Below are 25120 nucleotides of genomic sequence, written 5' to 3' on the forward strand. Positions count from 1 at the left end.
AGCATCCTCTTCCCATCCCCATGTTTTGTAGGGGTTTTTTGTTTGTTTGTTTGAACTTGTTTCACGGTCATTTCATGAAATTTAAGAGGGCAGAACTCCAGTACCATTTATCTTCTACATACAGAGGAAAAGCCTACCCCCTTTGTATATTCTGTAGCTTTATGAGAAGTCAGGAAATTGAAAACTGAATATAGTCTGAAAGCCTTCCTTTTACCTAACGCTTCAGATGTCTACATGATCAGAAATCTGCCTCCCTTCTCTCACTGCACCTACTTTGACTCAAGCAGTTGGGACAAAATTAATTCTTGAAAAGTCCCTTCCAGCCCTCAACTTTTTATTCTTCTACCTAAAGAATGGATGTCCACATAGGTAAGTGCATCGACGATATGCAAGACCTGAAATGTCTCCTGAGGCTTTCTTGAGCAAGAGGAACAGAAAATACTGACGGTGTTTCTATCACTTATCATGGAAGATAAAAAAACAACAGACACATTTGAGCTCTCTGTAGCACTTTACAAGAAACGCATAGATTTGCTTACTACTGGAGAAGGACCAGCACAAACCAGCATGCCAACTGTAGCACATCTGGGAACTTTAGAATAGATGAATCAGCATTCCCTTCCAACACACACATGTGTATATCCATATATATGAAAATATATATATGCATATTCACAAAGTTAAGTGGATGCGTATCTCAAAAGTTGCATGGGCATACAGATAAAAGAATCCCTGACAGTAACACTAAGATCCTTCATGAACACTTATTCCAGAAATCACTGGACTTCTGCTCTTAAGTTCTTCAGGTAAGAAAGTTAATTTTAGGAAGATCTCTGTATCAGCTTCCACTCTACATTTACAAGGTGTTTTTATTCTGTCCTTGCTTAAAGGTAGCCAAACAGCCATAACAACTTTTAAATGAATCCCCGTGTTATTTCTAGAGTTATTACTGATACCTTTGTGTGACAGCGCCCACCTCTGCCAAGACAACACGGCAAGGCAGTAAGCAGCCCGCTCAGCCATGCCCCCATCACCTTCCTCAGTATCCCTGTCGCTATTTACAGCCCACCAGAAGGTGGCCAGGCAAACCCGAGACCCTCTCGCCCCTTCTCCACCCCTTGGCTGGTAACCAGGCCACTACCCCCTTGCAAGCGGAGAGACCACTCTCAACAAAGCTCTTACGGCCTTATGCCAAGGAGCTCCGTAATTCCCCCAAGAGCCGTTGCCCCACAAGACAGGGAACAGGCCCTCCCCGCTGCAGCTTGGCCCCGGGAAAGGGAGCTGCCGGCAGCCCCAGCCCGCGGGAGAGCAGGGGAACGGGGGCTGTTCCCTCCAGCCCGCTTCGCCCAAAGGCGAGGGGCGGCCGGGACACAACACCCCCCGCCTGCGGCCTGCAATGGACACCGCGCTCAACGGCCTAGCCGTGCCCGGGGCGGCGCGGCAGGGGCAGCCCCTCCCGGGCTGGCAGCCCCCTCCCCGCCGCCCCGAACGGCTCTGCTCCCTCGCAGCGCGGCGCGGGGTCCCCCGGCTCGGCGGAAGAGGAGCGCCGCGGCCCCTCAAGGCCCGAGCCCTGGGGGCGCCGGGCCGTGCCCCGCCGCGGGCGGGATAGGCCCTCGATTCCCCGGCCTGTCGCTACGAGCCGCCCGCGGAGAGCGCGGCCTGCAGCGCCCAGCCAGGCCCCGGTCTGAAGTTGCCTCTTTCCCCTGCCGCCCCTCCGAGCCCGGAGGCGGGGAAGGAGGAAGAGACACCTGCGCCAAGCGCTGCTGGGGTGGGGGGAGGCGGGCAGCCACCCGCCAAGCCCCGGCAGCCCCTCCCCAGCTGGGGGGGGAAGGGGGTGTGGAGTCTTTTCCCGTCCTCGGTGTCGCAGCTGATGTCAAGCCCTCGCCTCCCTCCTACCTGGCAGCATCCCCCCACCCCCATGGCTCCCTTAGCCCCGGGCAGGCAACAGAGGGCACTTCAACCCAAAAAAACATCACCACGATAATAACAACACACCACACCCCCCCTCCCCAAACGCACCCTGCAAGGGGAGGAAGAAGGAGGAACAAAACAAAACGCTACTCCCCTGCCCCAGAAGAAGACTGGGGGTGGGGGGGTGGTCCAAAAGTGACCAGTCCGTCAATTAGGCCGATCCGGTTCCCGGCCCGACACCGAGAGGGACTGGAGACCCCCACAGCCAAGCTCCGGCCCGCCGCCCGCCCCCCAGCAGCCGCCGCTGACCCCCGCCCGTCCCCCGGTGAGCCCGCCCGGGGCACGGCGCTGACAAATGTCACCCGGCGCCCACAATGCACGCCGCAGGATTGCTTCCCCTCCGTCGTCGTCGTCTCCCCCCAAAATAATAAAATCCCCTTGTAAGGGGGAAAACACGCAAGCCATCACATAAAGGGGCACCCTCAGCTTCTACCCCCAGAGCCCTGGAAACACTCTCGTAAAAACTTTGTCCAGGGCTTCCCTCCTTCCCCCCCCCCCCAATAATAGTAGAATTTAAAACCTGTCAACCATTTTAGATCTCGACTTGGGAAACATTATCGCCGGCCACCAGTGGGTTTGAGAAACTGAGCGCCGTCGCCGCTCCCCTCCCCCCGGGCCGCGGGGGAGGCGGCCGAGGAGGAGGAAGATGCTTTCTGGGGAGGGGGTGGCGGGAGGGGGGCGAGGGACGGGGAGCGTTCGCTTTACCTGAGACCAGCCACTGGCCTCCATTGTTGGAGAATTCAATGGCATTGACACAGCCGAAGTGGCCTAGGAGGTCCTTCTTGTAGAGGTTCCTGCAGCCCCGCAGGCGTCTCCGCTGGAAGTCCTGGGTGAGCAGGGGGTCCCCCTCCAAGCCCCGCTGGGACAGGAACCCCACCACCGACCGCATGCTGCCCCCCCGGCCACCTCTTCTCTTCATGCTGCCGCCTGCGCCGCTCCCCGCCGCTCCTTTCCCCGCCGCCCCTTCCCCCCACCGCCGCCTCCCCTCCCCCGCTTCCCCCCTTGTTATGGTTATGATGATTTTTCTTTAGCCAGCCATGGCAGAGAGGTGTTAGACACTCCGCCGCTTCCTGATCCCGCTGGCTCCTCCCCGCTCCCCTCAGCAGCTGATCCTCAGCTGCCGCCCGGCCCAACTCTAGCGCCGCGCCGCCGCTTTTTAACTCGCTCCTGTAACGGCGCGGCGCGAGGTGGGGGACGGAGAAATTCGCCACTCCGAGGACCTGCCAGAGGACGTTTCCCGCCACTGCTGCTGCTGACAGCCGCGTTGAGCTGCCCGAGGGCCTGCCCGAGGGGCTGCCAGGCCCGCCTGAGGGGCTTCTGCCGCTAGCGGCCCCGCGGCCGGAGGGAAGGGAGGTGGCGCCGGCCGGCCGGCCGGCTGGGCAGGTGCTGTCGCCGGGAGCGGGCGTCGTCCCCGACCGAGGAGAGCGAGAAGGGGCCTCTCTGGAGCCGCGGCCGGCCCGCCGTAGGGTGCGAGGGGTGCCCCGCGGGGCCTGCGGACGGCTCACCGGAGGGAGGATGGGGACAAAAATGCCCCAAGTGGGTACGGTTTGCAGTGGGGTTTGTCCTCTGTGAATCCTGAGTGATTTCTGTGGCCTTACAAAAATCACGTCTTTAGAATTTTGTTGATTTTTTTTTTTTTCTTTAAAGTAGGTTTTACAGGTCTCTCTGAGGTTCTGATGATTACTGTCTCCTGTTCCTACACCGAATATGAGGGTTGCCCCTTCTCAAATGAGTGAGTGAACCTCTCTGCAGCCCCAGAAGACCTGGAAGTACAGATGGAGTTTTCTTCTCTTACCCTTCAGTGTCCACAAAACCCCAAAAGGCTGCCAGCTAGATAGGTGGAACTGCTCCGTGTTGCCCTTTGCCGTTTTATGACACCCTAGCCTGTGTGTTCGAGGGGAAAAACACCTCGAGGCTGTCTTTCACAGGACCCTGCCCCTCACCTGTAACACCTGATGCCGTGTAAGACAGCAGGAGTGCCATTCGAAGAGAAAGGCCGGTGATGCGCAGTGCAGAGCCCCCCGTCCCACCTTGCAGTGTCTGACTGTGTGCTCCCTGCACACAAGGTGAGTAGTCCTGGACCTGCAGCTTGAAACTTTCAGGTCTTGTGTTTCCCCACAGGCACAGGTGAACTGGCACCAGTACCTAGGGAAGACACAGTTTTCGAGAGGTGAGGAATTAGCCTGACAGTCCTGGCCTTCTTTGTGTGGAACTGCACTTGCTGGGAATTAGGAGTCTCCAAACTTTAAAACAGAAAAAAAAAATAACCTTCCTGACATAAACTGTGGTATGGCAACATTACTGAGTACTGTTAGACTGCTGCCATGTTCCAGTGACAGCTTTTCAGTAGAAATTGAAATTATTTAATTATAAAAAGTGCTTTGAGATTCTTCTTGGTTAAGTTTATGGAAAGAACGTAAAATCCTATAAACCATCCTTTTTAGTTGGCAACACTATAGCCTTACTTTTAACATACAACAAAAGAAAATAACAAACTTTTCCTTCTAATTGGAAAAAGAATGTAAGAAAATGTATAAAACATATAGAATATGTCTTACATTTCAACTTTTTATGTAACTTTTTTCTAAGTGTAATATGAATACATATAAATATCAGAACTTAATTACAGGTATAATAATAATTTGAGAGGAATATCCAGATGCATGCTGTTAACTGTTTTCTGTTAGAATGCTAATTAACAATGTTAATATTGAAGTGAAAACAAAGAACAGTTAATCTCTTTTGTATCTGAGCTATACAAAGATTCTTTTCTAGTTGTTGATGGCCAACTATTGCTATGTGATGTCTCTAGCAAGCCTCAGTACAGAAAGGCAAAGACCACGTCCATCATGATTTGTGTTTATTACCTTCGCTTCACACACAGGTAAATTGCTCTGTTATAAATCGTATTTTACAGCTCTTTCGCTTGCGTGCGATGAAATTCTGCGCCATTACAATTATAGCAGAAAGGGCTGCTCACTTCCGAATTCCCAACCCAGATAAGTGCCATTACATTTTTCTGCCTATAGACTCTGAACTGACTCCATCAGTTTGTATTGCATTCTCTCCTCCATAACTTTCATACAGCTCACATCACCATATGATCCCAGAGCCTTCCAGAAATACATTACAGAATCTTAGGATCACAGAATGGTTTGAGTTGGAAGGGACCTTTTAAGACCACCTCGTTCCAACCACCCCGTTGTGGGCAGGGACACCTTCCACTAGACCAGGTTGCTCAAAGCCCCATCCAGCCTGGCCTGGAACTCTACAGCTGTCACTTTGTCACATGTGGTTCATTTTTTCCTCTTCCCTAAAGCGTTGTTCGTGTTTGGTATCTTTGGTTTCTGCATTGAAATGAAATGAATGGGTGTAGGAGCCTTCCGTTTGAAATGCAACGCGATAAAATCTCCAGAGCTTTTTCGCCATGTTCTGGATCCAGTCTCTAGGAAAGCTGTGTACTTACATGAACAAATAGAAATAAAATTACTTCCTAAACTCCCTGTGCTAGGGTTTTCAGGGAGATTAGCTGAGGATTTTTTAAATCACATTTGTAAGCAGTCAGAAAGAAGATACAACGTTGTCAGAATTTGGAAGAAAAATAATAGGAGATTGCCAGTCTGTCTTGCTAAATGCGATATTCTCTCACATGGCCATATAGGTTAAAATAAAGTGTTAGTAAGCATTCTTTTTGCTCTCCAATTCCTTTGTTTCAATTAATTTTGCATATAACACCTAAGGAAATTACCGTGACCTATACTGGTAACATTTTCCTTTGAAAATAACATGTTGCTGTGTTAATAATGCCAGAGTGTTGTAAACTCTTCAAAACACATACACTATTGGCCTGAGTCATGATGAAGTAGCATCAATGAAGCATCTTTTCCTGCTTTAATAGGAACATTCTGCAGCTTGGAATGGAATTGAGGTATGGACGGTCCTTAGCCAAACAGATTTGACTTCATCAACTTACTGTTCTGTTGGAAATGTTAACACATGGGGTGCTGTCACAGACCAAACTGGATTGAGCCTGGGCAGACTCGACGGGCAGAGTAGGTGAGGGTCTGTTTGGATGCGCTGCTTGAGTAGCTTAATTCTGTAGGATGTTTATAGTCTCCTCGTTGCTTCAAAAGCAGCATGAAATAAAGCACAAAAAATGTTTTGATTGGGGTTTCAACAAGTGGGCAAGAGAGGGGAGGAGTCAACTGTGAAGGAAATGGGAGATAATGAACAGGGTGGTGACTTCTGTCGGTGCTCTTGGAAATGAAGATGAGTAAATAATGTTTGATGCAATAAAGAGGGAACTAGCAGAATGCTTCAAACACAGACGTGATGTGGTCAGAGTAATGATCTATGTAAACAGTCTTGAGTTGCGGTTTCAGAGTTGCTAATTCCAGGGCTGTGCACAGCCCACTCTCCCAGCAGTACTGAATTGATCTGGGTAGGATATGGCCATGGTGTCCCATTGCTCTTGCATCAGCTTCTGCCTGTGCTACAGAGTTTTTGTTCTGCCTCTGGAAGGACTGACAATACCCGATCTGGTTTTAATGTCTGCTGGTAAAAAATTATCCATTCAACATTTTTTTTCTGAACAAATTTGAATGAGTTAAATTGCATTAGCGGTTTCCACTTGATGGCTGTAGTGTATCTGATTATTAATGGGAGGCCTACAGTCAGCTTTATTGTCAGAGCATGGCATCACAGCTGTTGATGGCTGTGGGTTAACACTAGAGAGGTATTGGGGCAGTCTTGGTATGGAAGCAAGAGACCTAAACAAGGGTCTTAGTTGCATGGATGGATCAAATGGCTTTGTCTTAAAGATGCCATATAGAAGAAGTCTGAAATTTAGATGTACCCTGGGTGGTAGGATCTGCAAAGAGGTTTCAGTCAGAGCTGACAGTTGACATACAAGCTTGAGTGGCAGGTAGACAGGTGATATCCACAGATACACGCAAAGAAGATAATAAGAGGGCTTTCAGGGAAGAGAAAGAACCAGCTCTGCTGAGCTTTAATTTCCTGCTAGTCATCCGTAGAAGAGAGAAAAAGGCTAAGATTCGAGTTCGGATAGAGGGAGATAGCTCTGGGGAAAGGAGCAGATCTGTAAATCATCTGCAGAGAGATGATAGTTGTATTTGTACTTCAGATGAGAACTCAGAGATAACGTGGGAGGATAAAAGAAGACCAAGGGTACAGCTCTCTGAGAGTCTGTCAGAGAATTATATCATATCATAGAATGGTTTGGGTTGGAAGGGACCTCAAAGATCATCTCGTTCCAACCCCCTTGCCATGACAAGGACACCTTCCACTAGACCAGGTTGCTCAAGGCTCCATCCAACCTGGTCTTGCACACTGCCAGGGATGGAGCATCCTCAGCTTCCTTAGCCAACCTGTTCCAGTGTCTCACCACCCTCAGGGTGAAAAACTTCTTCCTTGTATCTAGTCTAAACCTGCCCCCTCCCAGCTTCCAACCATTACCCCTCATCCTGTCACTGCAGGCCCTTGTAAAAAGTCCCTCCCCAGCCTTCTTGTAGGCCCCCTTCAGGTACTGGAAGGCTTCTAGAAGGCCACTCTAAGGTCTTCCCCGAGCCTTCTCTTTTCCAGGCTGAACAAGCCCAACTCTTTCAGCCTGTCCTCAGAGGACAGGTGTTCCAACCCTCTGACCATCTTGGTAGCCCTCCCCTGGACATGCTCCAGCAGCTCCATGTCTGTCTTGTGTTGGGGGCTCCAGAGCTGGACACAGCATTCCAGGGGGGGTTTCACAAGGGCAGAGCAGAGGGGCAGAATCGCCTCCCTCAACCTGCTGGCCACACATCTTTTGATGCAGCCTGGGATACAGTTGGCTTTCTGGGCTGCAAGCACACACTGTTGGCTCAAGAACACTTGGAAGGAAGGAAGGCTTAAACAGGTAAAAAGAAAAGATTTTAAGTGAAGCATGGTTGGTTGTGTCAGGTCAGAGAGAATGAAGTTTAAATACATTTTTTCTGAGCTCTATTGAACCTTTGAATGGCTTTGGTTAATCCAGAGTGGAAACAGAGGAGTTTGGACACCGATTGTTAGATGTCTATGGCATGAGTCTAGAAGCAAGAGAGCAGTTATTAGGAAGGTGAGGCTGAGTCAAGGCTTTTATTAATTTGTTTATTTATACCATTTTTTATTTTTGAGGGGAAATAGAAGCAGAAGGAAGGTAAACCAAGAAAATGGTGATGTATTTTAGCTATATCATTCTTTAGAAAATAATCTTGCTTGTGGAATTTATTCCCTCTAGTGGAAATTAGATGGCTTCTGGGCTTTTCTCCTGCTTACTACTTTCATGGACCAGAAAGGCAGGAAGAACAAGCATTGTTCTCCCAAACATCTCCCCTTGGGACTGTTCAGCTACAGATGTAGCTTTAGCATGCAGCTGAGCCAATCTAATGACTTGTGGCCACTGAAAGGTGGCTTTATTTGTTATGGCTATGTGTTATGTCCCTTTCTTTGTGCTGCTACTCATTGGACTTGTTTGCTGCTGTTTTACTGAGTTGAGCTCATTGGGCTCATGGAAGTGTCCCAGCGAGTGCCAAAATCAGCACGGGCTAGTCAGGAGTGCCCACTAGGGAGCAGAATTTTGGGATAGGGGGGATGTTCCCTTCTTAGCAGACATGAACTGTGAGGCCAACTTAGTGTGCCTCCTGGAACTGAACCACTGGGGTAAGTTAAGCAGCTCTTCAAGAAATGGAAGTGTGAAATTCCTCTCTATTCCTACATAACGACTGAAAGAGTTGGCAATTAATGAAGAAATATGTTGATGATGATCAGTGTTAATACAACTCATTGTCATGGGATCAATCTGGCAGCTCACACCTCTGAGAGTTTTTTTCAGATTCTTTGCAAAACCTGCAAACTCTGGCAGATCCCTGCAGTGAGTTACCACTGATTCATCTTTTGGCTTCGGATATAGTTTCACTGAGATCTGGCTCTATGGTGAGCTAATTCAAGGGGTTAAACCAGAAGAAAACTCTATTTTTTGCTGCTCTAGCTTTCTGCTTGCTTAGTTCCTTGAATCAAACTGGCACCAGTGTTGGCAGAAGTGAGGCAGCAGAAGAGTGCCTACAAGTAGACAGGGGAAGTAGAATTGCCTTTCAATCTTCTATCCACCTTGTTGCAGTGTGAAATACCAGCTTTAGGATGTGGCTTTGCAGTTGATTGAAACTGATCTCATTCTGACTTTGATGAAAGAAGTGGGCCTACTGCCTCCCTGGTATCAGCCCTGTTAGAACAAACCCTGCTCAAAATGACTTGCTTGAATATGTAGCCGTGGGGTTACTAGCATCGACACAAGGAAGATAAATCACATTACGAGTAGTTGAAATGTGAGTTTGGCTTTCTTCTGTAGCTTGGGATGGGGCCCCAGATAGAGTGGTATTAATGAGCTGCTGGGGACTACATGCAGCTCTCTGCTCATTGTCTGCTAACAGCAATTTAAGTCTTGACTGGAGCCTCCTTCCTTTGATATTCCATGATCATTGATTTTCCTTTGAACACTGAGTCATTTACCCTAGTCCTCTCCCTGTTAAAGGATGAGCTAATGTGATTATAAAAATAATTTTTTTTCTGTGATCAGCAGAACGAGTGAAGCCTGGTTTCCTATGGGCTTGTCCTGATGTGGCACTGCTGTGTCGATTCTCATATGTATGTGAAGCAGTGTCTGCACACACTTGCTATTTTATCAGTGACAGCTTTATTAGGATCCGTTTCATCAATTTGGCTTTGCATTTCACAGACATTACCTTTGTACAAATTTAGCTGGAATTGGGCAATGGCTTAAACATGCTTTTTTGGTAAGGAAAGCGGGGAAGAAAGGGGACCCACAGGCAGAAACACCAACAGGCAGTGTAATTGCATAAGTCTTCTTTCCTTAGGAAATCAGGCTAAAAATGAGTCTTTTGACAGAGACCTCTACAGAGATCTCGGATCTGGCTACAGAGACAGAAGGAGAAGTAAATCTTGCTGTTTACCATGTAAAGCCTTCCAGTTACTTGCTGCAACAGATGTCTCATAAGTCAGTAAACACCAACTGCTGGCTTAGCCTCACTTGGTTACCTTCTATCTTCAGCAGTGTCCCCATCAGGCTTTGGGAACTTGGTTTTGGGTTTTGTTTTTTTTTCCCCAGAGTGTACTCATGCATCACTTGCTTTCATTTATTTTTAATTTAACCTTTATATTTGAATAAATGGCTATGTAGGTAGTAAGACAAGCTGTTAAAGAGGCTTGTGGTTTACAGGACTCTGTTTATGTCAGTGATGCCATGAAAAATAAAGGCTTTCAATGCAGCCAAGGATACAATCCTGTTACTATAGAAAAGCTAGACTTGGGGGTTCCATTATATAGCATCTTCTCTGTTAGACTTTCACTGTGTAATAAATGCTGGGGTATTTTATTGTTTTCTTCTCTTTTGTAATTTTACACTGAAGCTCCTATTACCTTAGAAACTAAAATAAACAGTTTGTAAAAGGAAAGGAAATAATCCATGTAAAAGGAAAAACTCGCCTATTTCAGATTTCTGGGTAGATGCCGGGTTATTACAAATGGGTCCAGCTATGAACAAACTTTGCCGATTTGTTCAGATTTGGTCACTATTCTGAGCGCATCTTGAGCTGTGACAGAGTTCTCTTAAGAACGCCTTGCCTACCCCGTAACAGGGCAGCTGGATCCCAGAGCCACATCAGCTTCTTGGGTCTCCTTCCAGTCACTTGTGCCTTGAAGTAAGTCTGTCACATCCCCAGACATTAACTTTTTTCCCTTGAACTAGTTTACAGCTGGGTCAGTTTCCTGATTCTCTGACCCTGTCATTAGAGGAACGCTGGTGCTGGAGCAAGGGAGCAGGGAGCAAGCAGTCAATCAGGTTGAACAGGAAATGTGGGACTAGGCTTCCAAGTGGCCACCCAGGTTGATGACAGATTACAATGACCACGGAGATCTGCAGGGGGATGGGGTGGGGGTGTGAAGGGGAGTAGGAGGGAGACATGTCCATCTGACTGTGGGAACTCGGTTATAGCCAGACCCCTCCAGCTTTTTCTCCTGAGCATGAGTGAGGTGATGAGCTTTGCAGTAGCGCTGGCTCCTGCTCGGTGACCTCCATTTCAACTGGTCAGCTGTGCCTGGTGCAGTGGATCACAGGAGGTGGCTGAGTTGTGACTGTAAGGGAGCTGCAGACCTTCCTTGTAGAGGAGAATGAACCAAAGACAAGATGTGCAAGTTACTGCAGCGTGTGAGATTGCAATGCTTTATAACCCCCAGTGGATAAATATAAAAATAGATAAAACTTTCTTCACTGGGGAGCAAGACTGAGGGTCTTTGCAGAAGTAAGTTATACAAAAGCTGTAACTCTCAGATATAAAGCATTTGTACACCTAAAATACAAACACAAGCCAATGGAAAACAAACTTTCCTGATGTGACCCCACCACCAGTTAGACCTGACATGATCACACCATCCTGGCTTAGACCAGGTCCTTAGAACCAAGCGGCTGTTTAAGCTTTAATGGCCTGGTCGTCTTATTTGTGATAGGGAGAGGGCTTTATTTGCTCAGACAAGTGTTCTTCTGGAAACCAACTGTGTTCCTTGTTTGCTATCAATTCGTCCCTACCTCATTTCTGAGTTTAAAAAAAAAAAGTGTGTGTGTAGGGGGGAAGTGACCGTTCCCCTACAGACAGAAAAAAAAATACTGTTTCCATAGAGCCCCCCTGTTTCCATAGAGCCCCCCCCCCCCCCCCCGATTACAGCTATTAGCTGCTCTGTTGCACCCCTTGGACAAGCTGCTAAATGCCAAGTCTTTGCTAGTGAAATCCTCCTCCCTGATGATTACAAGTGGCAAAGTTAAAACAAAAATAAATTTGACGCTGTCAAATTGTCAAAGCAATTTAAAGCTGTATCTCCGGTGGTTTCAGTGTCTCCTTCAAACAGATGCAGCTAGCTGGACCTCTAACAGCACAAAAATTGGGAATTATGGGCAACTGCAAAGGAATTGGAAGAAACTGGGTGCTCAGATCCTTTTCTGGTCAGCCTGCATTCTTTTTTACTTTCCGTTCTCTCTGGTGCCGGTTCCCTGGCTTCCGCTTCGCTTCCCAGCGCCAAGGCCCTGGCTGCCCCGGGGGTGGGCAGCGCGGGTTTTGTGGGCAGCGCGGGTTTTAGGGGCAGGCGGCTTCATTTTGACTCCATTTTGCCCCACTGCTTCTTGGTGCTCTCCGGGTTTGGGTGGCTTCCATGCCCCAGCTACAGCTTGCTCATCAAGCCTCTTTTCACTTAAAAAACCTACGAAGAGCTAGCTTGTCAGTGTTGTTACCAATATTTGATACCACAGTGCTATTTTTGAGGCGGCATCCCCCGGCTGCAGGCACGCTAACGCCTGCACAGGGGCTCGGCCGCAGTCACGGTAACCCTGCCATCTCCCGCTGCTCCCGCCCGCCCCGAGAGCGGCGAGCGACCGCGGGAGCCCTGGGCGACGGAGGTGGCAGCATACGGCTCCGGCGGACTCGCCCTAGTGCTGCAGGCCGGGTGGGTACTGGGAGCCGCTGCGCACCCCGCCTCAGCCACCCGCCCAGCGGCTGCCGTACAACATGGCGGCGCCCACCGCCCCCTCGCACCGGCGGGAAAGAGGAAGCGTCCGCCACTCTAAGCCTCCCGGTGTGCGCGGCGACTACCCCGCGGGGGGTTCCTGCTGCCGGCGACAACCGTTCCGCGGAGAGGCAGGTAGCGGGCGCGCAGGTGGCCGGGGCGCCCGTTGGCCGGGCGGGGAGGAGACGGGACGGGACGAGACGAGACGCGACGTGACGCGAGAAGCTGCTGCGCCTACCCGGGGGCGGGCCGCGCCGGCGGGTGAGCCGGTTGCGCAGGCCGGTGGGCCCGCGGCCTCTCCGGCTGGGCCCTCGGCGCCTCCCGCCGGCTTGCTCCCCGCTGGGGCGGCACCTGGGCCTCTTCCCGGTAAAGCCCCGACAACGGGCAGCGCCTTCCCCGCTTCGCCCTGGTGCCAAGCGGAGCTGCGGCCTATCCCTACCTGCCCCCCATCCCGCCGGGCCTGTTCTTTCCGGGGGTCCTGCGGCGGCCAGGCCCCGGGTCGCCGGCCTGCCCCCTGATCGCCGGCCTGCCCCTGCATCCCCCGGTTCCCAAAGAGGTGGCAGCGGTAGGACGGGGGGAGAGACCGTAGGGGCGGCCCTCGCTGCTTTCCGTCTTCTCGCTCCCTTTGCTGAGAGTAAACCACTCGTCCGTCCGCAAGCGCTGAGGCCGGCGCCCTCCCCCTGCTCCCAAAGCTGTCAGTGGGTGTATTTAATACCTCTAAACACGTTCTGTTAAGTTGTCTTTAATTTCCACCTCTCTCATTTTTCTTTGCAGGCCATGATAAAATCCTACAATGCCGTTTTGAGGGGGGAGACGGGGGATTAAAAAAATGCCCAAGCAAACAGCAGTGACGATTACTTTGGCAACCCTGCTGGGTATTGCAGTGGGGGGCCTGATTTTGTGGAAAGCAACCCAGCGTCGTAAAGGAAAAGCATGCTGTAGTAGTCAGCGAGAGGAAGCAGTTATAAACTCGGGAGATGAGAAAGTGATTAAGGCAGAGGATAAGGAGGTGCTTTCCTTCTTCAGATCTCCCATCTTTTCCTGGGTAGAGAGAACCCTTGGTGCAAACATAGTGATAGTTTCAGAGCAGGAGGAGTGGGACCGTGTTGAACCTTTGCTGAAGAAGGAGCTGGAGAAGTGGCCAGTGCTTGGAATGGATTGTGAATGGGTGAGTGATCAAGAAGCACCTCTCCTTTAGATTACAAAGTGCAAGGGGAGATCATTGAGAGTAGAGTGATTCCTTTGCTTAAATGGATACAACAGGACTGGCTACTGAAGCTCCTCTCTCTCATAACAGCAGTGAAGTAGCTGCTGATTTTGCTAGATCTTACGTTTAAGTGTGCTGACTGTCAAGTTTTTCATTCACTGGTTGTATTTGTTTCCTGAACTCCTGTGACAAATCATACTAAACATAGTGATAGTTGTATGACTAAATATAGTATTATTTGTTTAGCATAATATCTCTTTAAAGGTGATTTAGTGGAAGTAGCTTGGGTTTAGACTATTTTAAATCCAGCTACATACTTAAGAAACAATTTCTTAAGAATAATAAATCCAAAAAGGAGGATAATACTGATATGTAGATATAACTCACCAGGACTACCAGAAAGCAAGTTCTTCTGCTTGTACATTTGCCTGTGTGAACTCTCAAAACAGGCTTTGAGTCATTTATAAAGGCTAGCTTTGCCATTATTTTGGCTAGAAATTTACTTGCCCCACAGCCATTAGTGTGAGCCACAATTAAACAATGTGTTTGCTGCTACATTTATGTAGTGAGTGGCTTTGTACTGGTGTGGATTAAGAAATGTGTCTGATTTCTTTCACCAGCTCAGCTATGAGGGGGAAGGGTGAAAGGGGGAAAGTTTCTCTTGTAGGAGTGTGGCAAAAAGTAGCTTGGGGACAATAATACTGTAAAACAGTATTTGCAGTAAAATTTTAGAAACTCATAACAATACTTCACTGTATAAGCTGATGAGTGTTTCCTGTCTTCAGTGGCCTCTTTTTCAATTTGTTCCAGCTCCAGTATTGCTAATAATACTGTAACCCAGACTCTGATTTTTGTCTTTATTTCAGGTATCTGTGGAGGGAAAAGCAAATCCTGTGTCCCTCCTACAGATGGCTTCTTCCAGTGGCCTCTGCATTCTTGTTCGGTTGCCCAGGCTTGTTGCTGGTGGACAAACTGTCCCAAAGTCCCTGTTGGACATCCTGGCAGATAGTGCTGTGTTGAAAGTTGGGGTAGGATGCTGGGAAGATGCTTGCAAGTTACTTCGTGATTATGGCCTTCCAGTCAAAGGGAATGTGGATCTCCGGTATTTAGCCGTGAGACAGCGGTGAGTGTCTGCAGACAGAGGCAGCTCTGTTTGAGGCGTCATTTGAGTTGGAAATATTTTAAAAGTAATATGCATATGCCGATTGATACCAGGCAGGTAGATCTGGAGTTCTCAGGGTGGTTCTAGAGGATGAGCATTGACAGCTGCAGCCCGAGAACGTGTCATGCTTCTATTCTGTGGTCTTAATGGAAATTAAATCTTCATGAAGATTTCATATACTAATCGTGTCTGTTAGTCTTCCCGTGCAATACCCTTATGGACTTTTCTGAGTATCGTGCTTTTAAGAAGTCCAGGCACAGGGATGTAACGCAGTGAGAGTGATCACCATGTCAATAGATGTTTGAATATGCTACCTGGAAGTATGGGGTAAATATGCCAGGGGCACCTAAGTGCAGCTGTTGAATTACACGATTTCTTGAAAAATTACTAAACAAACCAGCTGTCATTTTCTCTTTTAATAACAATGCCTCCATTGAAAGATTACAGTTATGATGCTATTTTCTCATCCTTCGTTCTTTCTAAAATAAAATGTTTTACTCAGGAATATTCTTCACATAGAGTATATGTATGCCTGGCATGTTGTTAGTGATCTGGGGCATGGGTTTGCTGACCTGATGGTGCCTTTTTAGCGTTGAGGATGGACTTCTTGCTCTAGTGGCGAGGATTCCTCTGAGTCATTCCTGGCTTTCATGCTCTTCATGAATCCCTGGGGCAGGTGGTCCCTTACTCTACGGTAGACCTCTTTAGTTCAGAAGCGGGTAGTTCAGAGCCAAATACTTCAGCCTTAAAAGTTGCCAACTCCCAGCCTTGCCTGTTTTGCATATTGTAGGCACTATGTAATTACTAAACCTAGAATGGGTATTTTAGCAGAGGGGAGGGAGAGGGCCTGTAAAGCTGACAGGCAGCTGTGTGCTCTTTGAGTGAGAGTCATGCATCATGTGCGTTGTGTTCTGGCAGGTTCAGGGTGCATGAGGCCATCTGAATTTGCATGGGTGTATAGTTTCATTTTTAATATGTTTGTTTCACTTTTTTTGTTGAATTGAAGGAAGGATCTACTTCATGACTGCCTTAGCCTTAAGTCTTTAGCTGAAAAAGTCCTGAACTGCCCGCTTGACAAGTCTCCTCATGTGCGTTGCAGCAACTGGGAGGCAGAAGAACTGACGCAAGATCAGGTGTGTCTTCCACTTCGTCTTAGTGTTTTGTGAGTAAAAGCAACCTTCTTTTAGTAGAGAAGAGGCATTACAACAGGGAGATCTGAGCCTTCTTCGAGTTCTGCCTCAAAACCTTAAGTTTGACTATCATCTAAAGTTAATTTCAGACTCTGTGTCTGCGTTTCCCTCCTTTTTCGTGAAGATAATTTTCTGCTGTTTTCCTTGGGTTCTTGACCCTTGTTTTCCTTCAGTCCTGAAAGGTCTATAAGGCAAGATCCCTTGAAGAAGTGTTTGTGCACCCAAAACCTCACCTTTTTGTTATTTTATTTCCTTCAATCTATAGGAGTCAGTACAATAATGGAGAGACCCTGGATAGCTTGTTCACCATCTTTAGACTGTTATGGTTTCCCCGATTGCTCACTTTCTTTACAGTCATGCTGCCGATGGCTGCAGAATCAGTGACCGGTAGAGGGAGTGACAGGATAAATAACCACACTTGAGTATTCCTAGACAGTATGTCAAAAGGGAGCTTTGTATTAGTAAGGAGGCTGACCTGAATTTTTTTCAGTCCCTTGTAGTTCCGGGGTGCACCCATGAGTATTTCAAGTCTGACTGACCCTAAAAATGTGAGGTGTGTTCATGTTATGAAAGCGTCACTGAACTACCAGAACTTTGTGTGAACTTCAAAAGGAAATAAATCCAGCTTCTGGCTTTACTGTACCAAGTGTTAAAGACTGATAATGTTTGGAAGTGTTTGCTGTTTGTCAGTATCTCGATGTCTACGCTTTTCTGCAGGTTCTCTATGCTGCTAGAGATGCCCAGGTCTCAGTGGCTCTGTTCCTCAGTTTGCTGGGATTTGCCAGCCTTCCTGCAACATTTGAAGGTGAAAACTCTGTCACTGCTTGGGAAAAAGTACTGGGTAAATGCCGGGGCTTGGTGGATATCCCATTTAGAGGAAGAAAGAATGGCAGCACAGGAGAGGAGAAGAGTGGAGAGGGACGCTCCCCTCAGAAAACAAGGAATCGGAAATCTTCGGTGAGTGGCCCACCCTCTGGCAGTCACCAAGTGAGAGATCCGCGGAGGCAGAAGCGAAAGCCTCTAGGTGTGGGATATTCTGCACGGTAAGTCAGACATTTTGTTCTTTGCACTGCAGATGGAAAACTTTGAATGATGCCTCATGCTCTATTCATTAAAGAGACTGGGTAGTATGAGCTAGGAAAGGAGACATGGGACCAGATGGTCATGGGAGCCAGTTAAAACTGAGCATTCTGTTTTCCTCATTTCCCTCTAGGTGGTGTTGAAAGCGAGGGCAGCATTTGGATCTGCACTAGGTCATGAGCAGGTTGAGGGGGTTGTCTGCAGCTTTTATCCTTTTCCTGTGGAGGCATTAGCTGCAGAGCAGAGTCCCAGCAGGAGGCAGCTGGCTGTCCAGGTGGCATTTACTGCCCAAACAGCTGTGCCCTGTCTCCTCCAGGGAAAAGGTGTCAACTGCGTAGAGCTTGTCCTTTCAGCAGGGTCTGCCTCGTGGACTGCTGCCCCAAGACACTGTGGCCGCAGAGATGTCAGGGTACTGAGTAGAGCCAAAACTAAGGTTAGGAGAGGTGAAAGAGGGCACAGGCAGGAGCAATCTGGCAGCACTGCACTTGTGTGTTGGCCAGGAGAGAGGAGGGAATGCTACTACTTCGGCCTTGCAGAGGCAGCTGTTGCTGGATTCAGGATCCCCGTCCCGCAGGCGGTTTTGTGGAGCAAATGCTAAATTCTTACAGCCTTTTGCTAGTGAGAGTTCAGTTAAAACAAGTTGGAGAAGTCTCTAAGCTCATGCAGTGGAAGATGTGGAGAGCTAGTGTGTTTGATTTTGTTTGGGTACAATCTAATAACATTTATCACTAGATGTAGGAACTAAAATTGTCTGTAATTACGATTTGGAAAGAAAACCAGTCATTTTGGTATTTGCTTTCTCCTTTTCAAGCTTATTGGATTGGCAATGGAGACATTTTAATGTAGTCAATAACACTGATTTCATTAGCAGTCATTAACAGGATTGTCTTGTACACAGTGAATCCCTCCAGATTTATTTATTTTTTTTAGTTGGAGCCTGTGTCATACGAAACAGGAGGACTGCACCTGATGGGAGGATTACAATTTAAACAACATTGTATTCCAAGCTAAACAGATCTCCCAGTGTTTGTTTATTTATTTATTGTTTTTAACTGAGCATGACTTCCTCAGAGATGAAGACTCACTGGTTTTTACTGTACCTCCAGCAGTGTGGCTCTGGTCTATAATAAGACTGGATGCGATTTCAGAAGTCCTTTTTCACTCTTCCTTTCTATAAGCCTGTTTAGACTTAATATTTATTCATTTAGGTTTGGGAAGTACTCAAATGAGCTGAAGATGCTCAGTGGAAGGAGACCTCCTGTATCATTATTGTTTTGTTGTTTTTTCCCCCAGCCCCCCATGGACCTCAGAAGAAATCCTTTTGTCAGATTACATAGCCTGTGAATCCACCTTTTTGGCTGGTAGAGCTCTGTTGAATACTTATTTACAGAATCTCGCTGGAGAGAAGAAAGAAAACTTTTCCACGGTGTATTGTGACATGTCTGTATCCCTGACCTGTTCCTCCCAGGTGCTCCCCGAGCCCATTCCTCCCAGGTGCTCCCCCAGCCCAGCCTGCTCCCCTCTTCAGGTTTGTTAGAAGGAGGTTGGGAGAGTAAGGAAACATTTTCTGCAAAAGAGCGCCCTGCCGCACACTGCCACAAGCCACCAGAGGTGCCTCAAGCAGGACTTTTCGCCACTGACTGAGGTTAGGTGCCTGTGTTTCAGAGGGCCTCAGCTCAGCTTCGTTGTTCCCGTGGACTCACGTGTTTGGGTTCCCAGTGCTACATGAGTCTTTTTGGAGCATTTCTCTTGGATGAATGAAGTAATTGCTGTTCACACTAAGTTTTAGAAAAGTCGTCATAATAAAACATTAAGATATGGGCTTAGGCAGGTGATTCTTGAAACTGCCTTGCCTGTAAGTTGACGCTCCCTTTTAGCTTACTCTTAGCTCCTTGTCCTTCTTGACTTCAATTCTCTTTTGTTTTCTAGTATAATTTGGGTTTGAAAATGCTGCCATCATTGATGGCATCTCTTGAAAACTGGGATTCAGACTTACAATTCTATTGGCAGCGGGAGACCGAAGATACCTCACAGTCAGTTGGTGAACCCCGGGGTCAGTTTTAAAATGTTCTGCTTCCCTTAGCACAGCCAGCCTTAAGTGTGTGGAACGCATGGCTATAGGGAGCTCTGGTTTTTTTGGCATGCTATTATAGTTGCTGTAATGCTGCCCTTGTTTCATAGAAAATCTCCTCTATATGACAACTGCTTCCTACATGCACCAGATGGACAGCCCCTGTGCACTTGTGATCGCAAGAAGGCTCAGTGGTATCTGGACAAGGGGATCGGAGGTGAGCATACCAATTTTCCTGTCAGTATTTGAAATGCAACTTCCTTTTTTTTTTTTTTACCTTTTCTCTTAGAAAACTGGGCATGAATTTTTTGTACCCTTTCTTGTTGTAAATACTGTTGGGGATTCACTAGGATGACTCCTGTGTTTCAGCGTTGTTATTTTAGCTTTCAAATACAAATTTGTCTTGAATATTCTCTGTTTGCCCTTACTCTTTCAGAGCTAGTTAGCACAGACCCATTTGTTGTGAAGCTGCGGTTTGAGCCTTCAGGGCGTCCTGAGTCTCAAGTTGATTATTATCTGACAGTCAAAGAGAACCTGTGTGTTGTATGTGGCAAGCGAGAATCCTATATCCGGTGAGTTGTTTAGTGGGGTGGGAGAAAAATGCATCTATTAAAATAGGACCGAGGTCTGCGTCTAGTTTGGCATCCAGAAGCTCGGTTAGTGGCCTGAAACATCGCGCTGTTCACATCCTGGATCACTATTTGAGTGCTCTGTAGTCCTATATGTCTGGCTAAGTTTGACACTGAGCAGGCCAGCCTTTCCTCTTCTTACAAAGGCAGGAGGTATCAGGTATCGGTCCTTGGAGAGAAGAAAGTGTGTGGAACATGTATGTGCTGTAGTTTGAATGACAGGGCGCAGCAGTATGCCAACATACACTGTTCTGATGGCATCTCCTTCTGAAAATAGCTGTACTGTTCCTTCCACTACGTAATCCTTGTATTTTTGAAAGGTTGAGGTGAGCCTGAAGCCCATGAAGTCACAAGGGTGAGATTTTTGTCTTTGCAGCTGCTACTGTTTAGCTGAGAGGTGTGAGGCTTCTCACAGTGCATTGCTTTATCCTTTTTTTTTTTTTTTAATTCAAAGTGATGAATTTTTGGAAGGGGAAAAAAAAAAAAGGAGAAACACAGAAAACCTATGGAGAGAAGTACAAATAAAAAGAAGTTGCAGAGCTTAGTGCTGCACTGAGGGTCTTGACCCTGGTGATATTTGTTTTCCTGGGCTTTCAGTGTTAGTTGACCCTTTGTGGGCCTGGAAGAGGAGGAACTGGGAAGTAGCAAGCTCCAGGCAAATGTAATGAGCCGGCTGGTTTGTCTTCCCTAGGAAGAACATTGTTCCTCATGAATACCGAAGACACTTCCCCATCCAGATGAAGGACCACAACTCCCACGACGTTCTCCTACTCTGCACATCCTGCCATGCCATCTCCAACTACTATGACAACCACCTCAAGCAGCAGCTGGCTGAGGAGTTCGGTGCCCCCATCGGCTCTGAGGAAGGCGTTCGCCTGCTGGAGGACCCTCTGCGCAGGCAAGTGCGCTCGGGGGCCCGAGCCCTGCTGAATGCAGACAGCCTGCCTGACCCACGGAGGGCAGAGCTTCTGCAAAGCATCAAGGACTTCTTTAACACAGAGGCAGTTACCCCAGAGATGCTCCAGGAAGCAGCTGGTCTGGAAACCAGGTATAACAAGCCAGTCAGTAGATGTAACGTTAGTCATTTATGTGGGCACATAAGTTCAACAAAAAGTTATCTACAGGCAGAGCCTTGGGTAAATATTACTGCAGCAAAATAAAAGAAAATCCAGCAGAGCCAAAGATCCTACATGTGGACTTCACCCTGCTGCAGCAAAGCTTTTTAAGGAAAATAAGACAAAACGCATTGCTGCTCTCCTTGGGATATTGATGCATCTTCCCTAAAATAATGGTGTCAAGTTAAGGACTGTCCGAATTTGAGACTAGTGGGAGTTGATCTGCACAGGAAAAATGAGCCCCTAAAAGCATACCTTTATTACTTCTGTAAGCCTGCAGAGTCTGGATTTATGGTACTTTGATGATACATTTAACTGGAAAGCAAGGATAGGAAGAAGATAATTGTTTGTGCTGTAGCCTCAGGCACTAAGCAGACAAGCACGCTTTGCATTTCTTACTGTATTTTGGGTTTTTTTTTCCCCCCTTCTCCTCTCAACCCAGCCGTGGTCTGTGAACTGCAGCTGTTGTTTCTTCATCTCTTTCCCTTTCTCGTCTTCAATCTCCTTCCGTTCCTGTTCTCCATCTTCCCCTCCACTATTTCATGCTTCTTTTGAAGGACAGATTGGGGAGGGAGACTGAAAGACAATCATATCAGAAGTCTCTTCTCCTCCTCTTTCTCAAAGCCTCCTCAAGTATCTTTTCTTAACTAGTATTGTCTCTGTCTGCATGAAGTCAGTATTTTCTCCTTGTTATGCTCACTGTTGTTTGTAATGTGCCAATGTTATAACTGTATATCCAGGCAGGGAATTCAGTGGCAGGATCAGGGCTCTGGAGTGTCTCATGGTGCCTGCCTTGAGAAATTTGCAGTCTGTCTCCTGAGGAGCTTGTAATAGACCTTGAGAGCTTTGTTTAGTATTGCTATAAAAGAGGAACACTTTCTCAGTTCAAAGGAAACAGCTTCCCAGTGTAACTGTGTTCCAGAAAGCAGTCTGGCATTGAAGCAAAGCTTAAAACTCTCCCTCTTGGTTAACTTACCATGTGTCTGTAATTAAACTCTGCAGCTGAAAGTATCTTCAGTGTCTTGCTGCTCGTTGGAGACAGGTCTGGAGTCTGACAGTGGGCTTGTGTCAAAATAAATTCTGCTTGTGTCCTGGCAGGATCTGCAATGAGAGCTACATGCCACATGGACTGAAGGTGGTGCAGTGTTTTGCTAAAGGAGGCCTGCGCTCCCTTATGCAGCTGGAGAGACGCTGGCGGCAGCATTTCTTGGACAGCATGCAGCCCAAGCACCTCCCAGAGCAGTGGTCAGTGGATCATAACCACATGAAGTTGATCCGAAAGTATGGGGAGGATCTTCAGATCGAGCTGTCGTGAAACTAACTTCCTGGACTTTAGGTAGCGTCTAGTGGACATATGTAACTGAAGGTGGAAGGACTGTTTTTATTTCTCTGTCCCCACTGACATCTGGGCCTGGGTTTGCAGACAGGCAGCAGCAGATCTGCCACATTTGGTGTTTTATAGAGTTAAATCCGTTGACTTGAATTTTCACATGGTTTGGAATTTTTAATCCTAGTATGTCACTGACTAGTTCAGTGCAGGAGCGATATGCTAAGGGACCTTGTCTTCTCAAGGTGACTATGGGAGTTATTTTCTACTCCCCAGGATGTCTGCTTCCTCCAGACCATCTCTTTTAACACAGAGCACAATATATGAACATTTTCAGGTTTTCTGACAGATAATCTGTGCCCTTGGCTGCACTTTGAGAGCCTCCTGATAAAAGTCTTTCTTTGCTTTCGGTGCAGTTGTACTCATACGAGTTCTCAGAGAAGACTCCCTGCTAGAGAGAGGTTCCTTGTTTGGAAGTGGCAAAGAAACCTTACTTTTTTTGCAGATTCAAAGCTGTATCAGCATTGCAGATATGCCTCAGTGGGTTTCCTGGTGGCAGATGCCTCATGAGAAGCAATATTCTTTGACTCTGGCAGTTGTGGAAGCAGCCATGTCAAGTCTTTTATTAAACAGTCTATAATAAAATGTTCTTTGCTAATTCCACTTGTTTATCATTAATAGCTCTCAGTGGATACCTTTTCAGATCAGACTGAAATGAGGTCAGGTGTCTTAGAAGGGATGAGAGGAAGCAAATTTCATTTAAAGACCAGCATCTTTTAAGAGGTCAGACCACATGTGGCAGAAAACTGGAAAATCTGATGTTCTCTTCCTGGATTTGACATGTGTGGTGGTAAGCGAGTCATACTCTCTCCATGCCTGTTTCCCTGTCTCTAAAATGGGACTAATAGTACTTAACTATCTCACAAGGGTGTTGTGAGGTTTAATTCATGTTTTTGTAAAATGCTTTGAAAATGTAAGCTAGTGTGTGCTAATTGTTACTGTTGTTTTTTAACATGTGCTGCTGTCTTTCTTAAATATTTGTGGGTTTTGCCTGGTGCTAGACCTCAGTTAAATATAACTTTTTAAAAAACCCATACCCTTTCCTGTGAAATCACTTTTGATGATTCTGATTGCATGAGCTGAGCGTGCTTCTCCTGAATGATTCAGCTATGCTCAACTTTTATAGGTCTCTGTAAAGAAGTTTTAGTAAAACCCTTATACTTCACGCTACTGTGTATAGTGCAGTTGACCCATATTTTATTATATAGAATCCTGGACCTGCTGTGATCGTGGCTGAAACTCTCCCTTATCAGATAATTCAAGAAATTTCACAGGCCAGGGGTCAAAATCCTGTTCGTAGCAGAGACTGTTTGAGATAAGTAGGAGCCATGGAGAAACGGTACGTTAATGCCATCCCAGAGGAGCTGCAGTAGCAGCCCAAGCACAAGGAATCGTGATAAATAGCACTTACCACAGAGCTGCAAATGAGACCATTTTCATTATAAGGGCAGTTTTATTCCTTTCCTGTACCACTGACAGGTTTTAACAAAAACTGATCTGTCTCTGTGCTCATTCACGCAGCTGATTGTAATCTTGGCAAGAACCTCCTGCCTACAGCAGCAGCTTGGGTATAACTATTTTTCTCGAAAGCATTTTGAGCAGGTGTTCAGATAGTGCTATCTCCTGTCTTTAGTGCCATCTAATCAGGGTGGCGAGAGCTCAGAGACTCCTTTTACATGATCAGGAGTACAAAGTGTCTGTCCCACTTCGTCGTTCTGCTTTGATTTTTCTCTCTGTGTTCTGATGCCGATACTCATGATAAATCTGTTCTTGTTTAATGGAACCAATGGGCTGACCACAGGGTCTTTTCTGTTTGTCGAGACAAGAATTGGAATAAGGTCCTCCAAATGTAAGGAGTCTGTGGTATCGTTGAAGAGTTTTGTGGTTTTTTTTTTTTCCCAAATCACTTATTCAGGAATAGAAATTTGCAAGGAAAACTTCCTTCATAAATATTTTCTTACAAACAACAAAGAATCATAGTTAAGATATACTTAACTTGCATCATTTTAAGTGAACCTGAAAGAGGAGGGGAAGCAATATTGTTATTGTGCCGAAATAGATTATTTTTATATGATTATGATTTTAAATTTTCTGATAGTCTATAGATAAAACTTTCTTGTATGTCTTCATTGCTAATTGTTACATTCAGTAAAAATTTGCTCTTTTACCAGACTTACAACTACTGAAGGTCTTTCTTCCTTTTTTGCATGCCTGCTTTTCCTCTTTCCCTATGCCTCACCCTGTCCTTAGGTGTCCATCCTTCAGTAACACCTGGACTTCACCCTCTGAGTTTCCCTTTCCAGTGCCTTCCCTGATCTGTCTGACAGAGATCAGCCGTGGAAGAGCCCGTGCTGGCAGCAATGCTGTACCTGTAAGCATTGCGATAGCAAGTTTGCTCAGGTTTACTTGAACTCTTGTTCTGAGGCTCTCAGTTGATTTAGGTGCTGTCCTTGGCCTGGTTTTGTTGGTCAGTCACGATGGCAGCAGATTTACCTTTTTTTAAATAAAAACTCAGATTTTGCTCAACCTGAGCCTTCATTTAGGTTGCCCCAAGTACCTCACCTATACTAGGACCCTCCTGCTCTAAAGCATGCACATCCATTTTGTCTGCGGGAGAGAATTGCCGTGCCTCTCTGTATGGGCTGGCTTTCACAGCATGGGGTTTTCTTTCCATCGCTTGCCACTTTATGTTTGTGAGTTTGCCCAAGGTACTCT

The 25120-nt window shown here is 47.0% G+C and overlaps 2 protein-coding genes across 4 annotated transcripts in view; one reads left to right on the plus strand and one right to left on the minus strand.

Annotated features, from left to right (window-relative positions):
• Positions 1–2890, minus strand: part of DCAF5 (DDB1 and CUL4 associated factor 5) — a 78761-nt gene extending 75871 nt beyond the window's left edge. For both annotated transcript variants that reach the window (XM_086462013.1, XM_086462012.1), the window contains exon 1: positions 2677–2890. In XM_086462013.1, coding sequence (XP_086318139.1) covers positions 2677–2890 — 214 coding nt within the window. The remainder of the gene's footprint in view (positions 1–2676) is intronic.
• Positions 2891–3450: 560 nt separating this feature from the next.
• Positions 3451–23439, plus strand: EXD2 (exonuclease 3'-5' domain containing 2). 2 transcript variants are annotated; one of them, XM_086462115.1, is made up of 9 exons: positions 3451–4855; positions 13339–13732; positions 14638–14894; positions 15940–16066; positions 16841–17166; positions 19385–19491; positions 19711–19846; positions 20595–20951; positions 22117–23439. In XM_086462115.1, the coding sequence occupies exons 2-9, from the start codon at positions 13394–13396 to the stop codon at positions 22331–22333; spliced, it is 1866 nt and encodes a 621-aa protein (XP_086318241.1). In that variant the 5' UTR covers positions 3451–4855; positions 13339–13393; the 3' UTR covers positions 22334–23439. The 2 variants fall into 2 exon arrangements, with proteins under 2 accessions (XP_086318241.1, XP_086318242.1); XM_086462116.1 differs by having other exon boundaries at positions 20595–20801.
• Positions 23440–25120: the final 1681 nt, after the last annotated feature.

The sequence above is a fragment of the Leptosomus discolor genome, chromosome 3 (assembly GCF_034619465.1).
Source record: "Leptosomus discolor isolate bLepDis1 chromosome 3, bLepDis1.hap2, whole genome shotgun sequence".
Classification (NCBI taxonomy): Eukaryota; Metazoa; Chordata; class Aves; order Leptosomiformes; family Leptosomidae; genus Leptosomus; species Leptosomus discolor.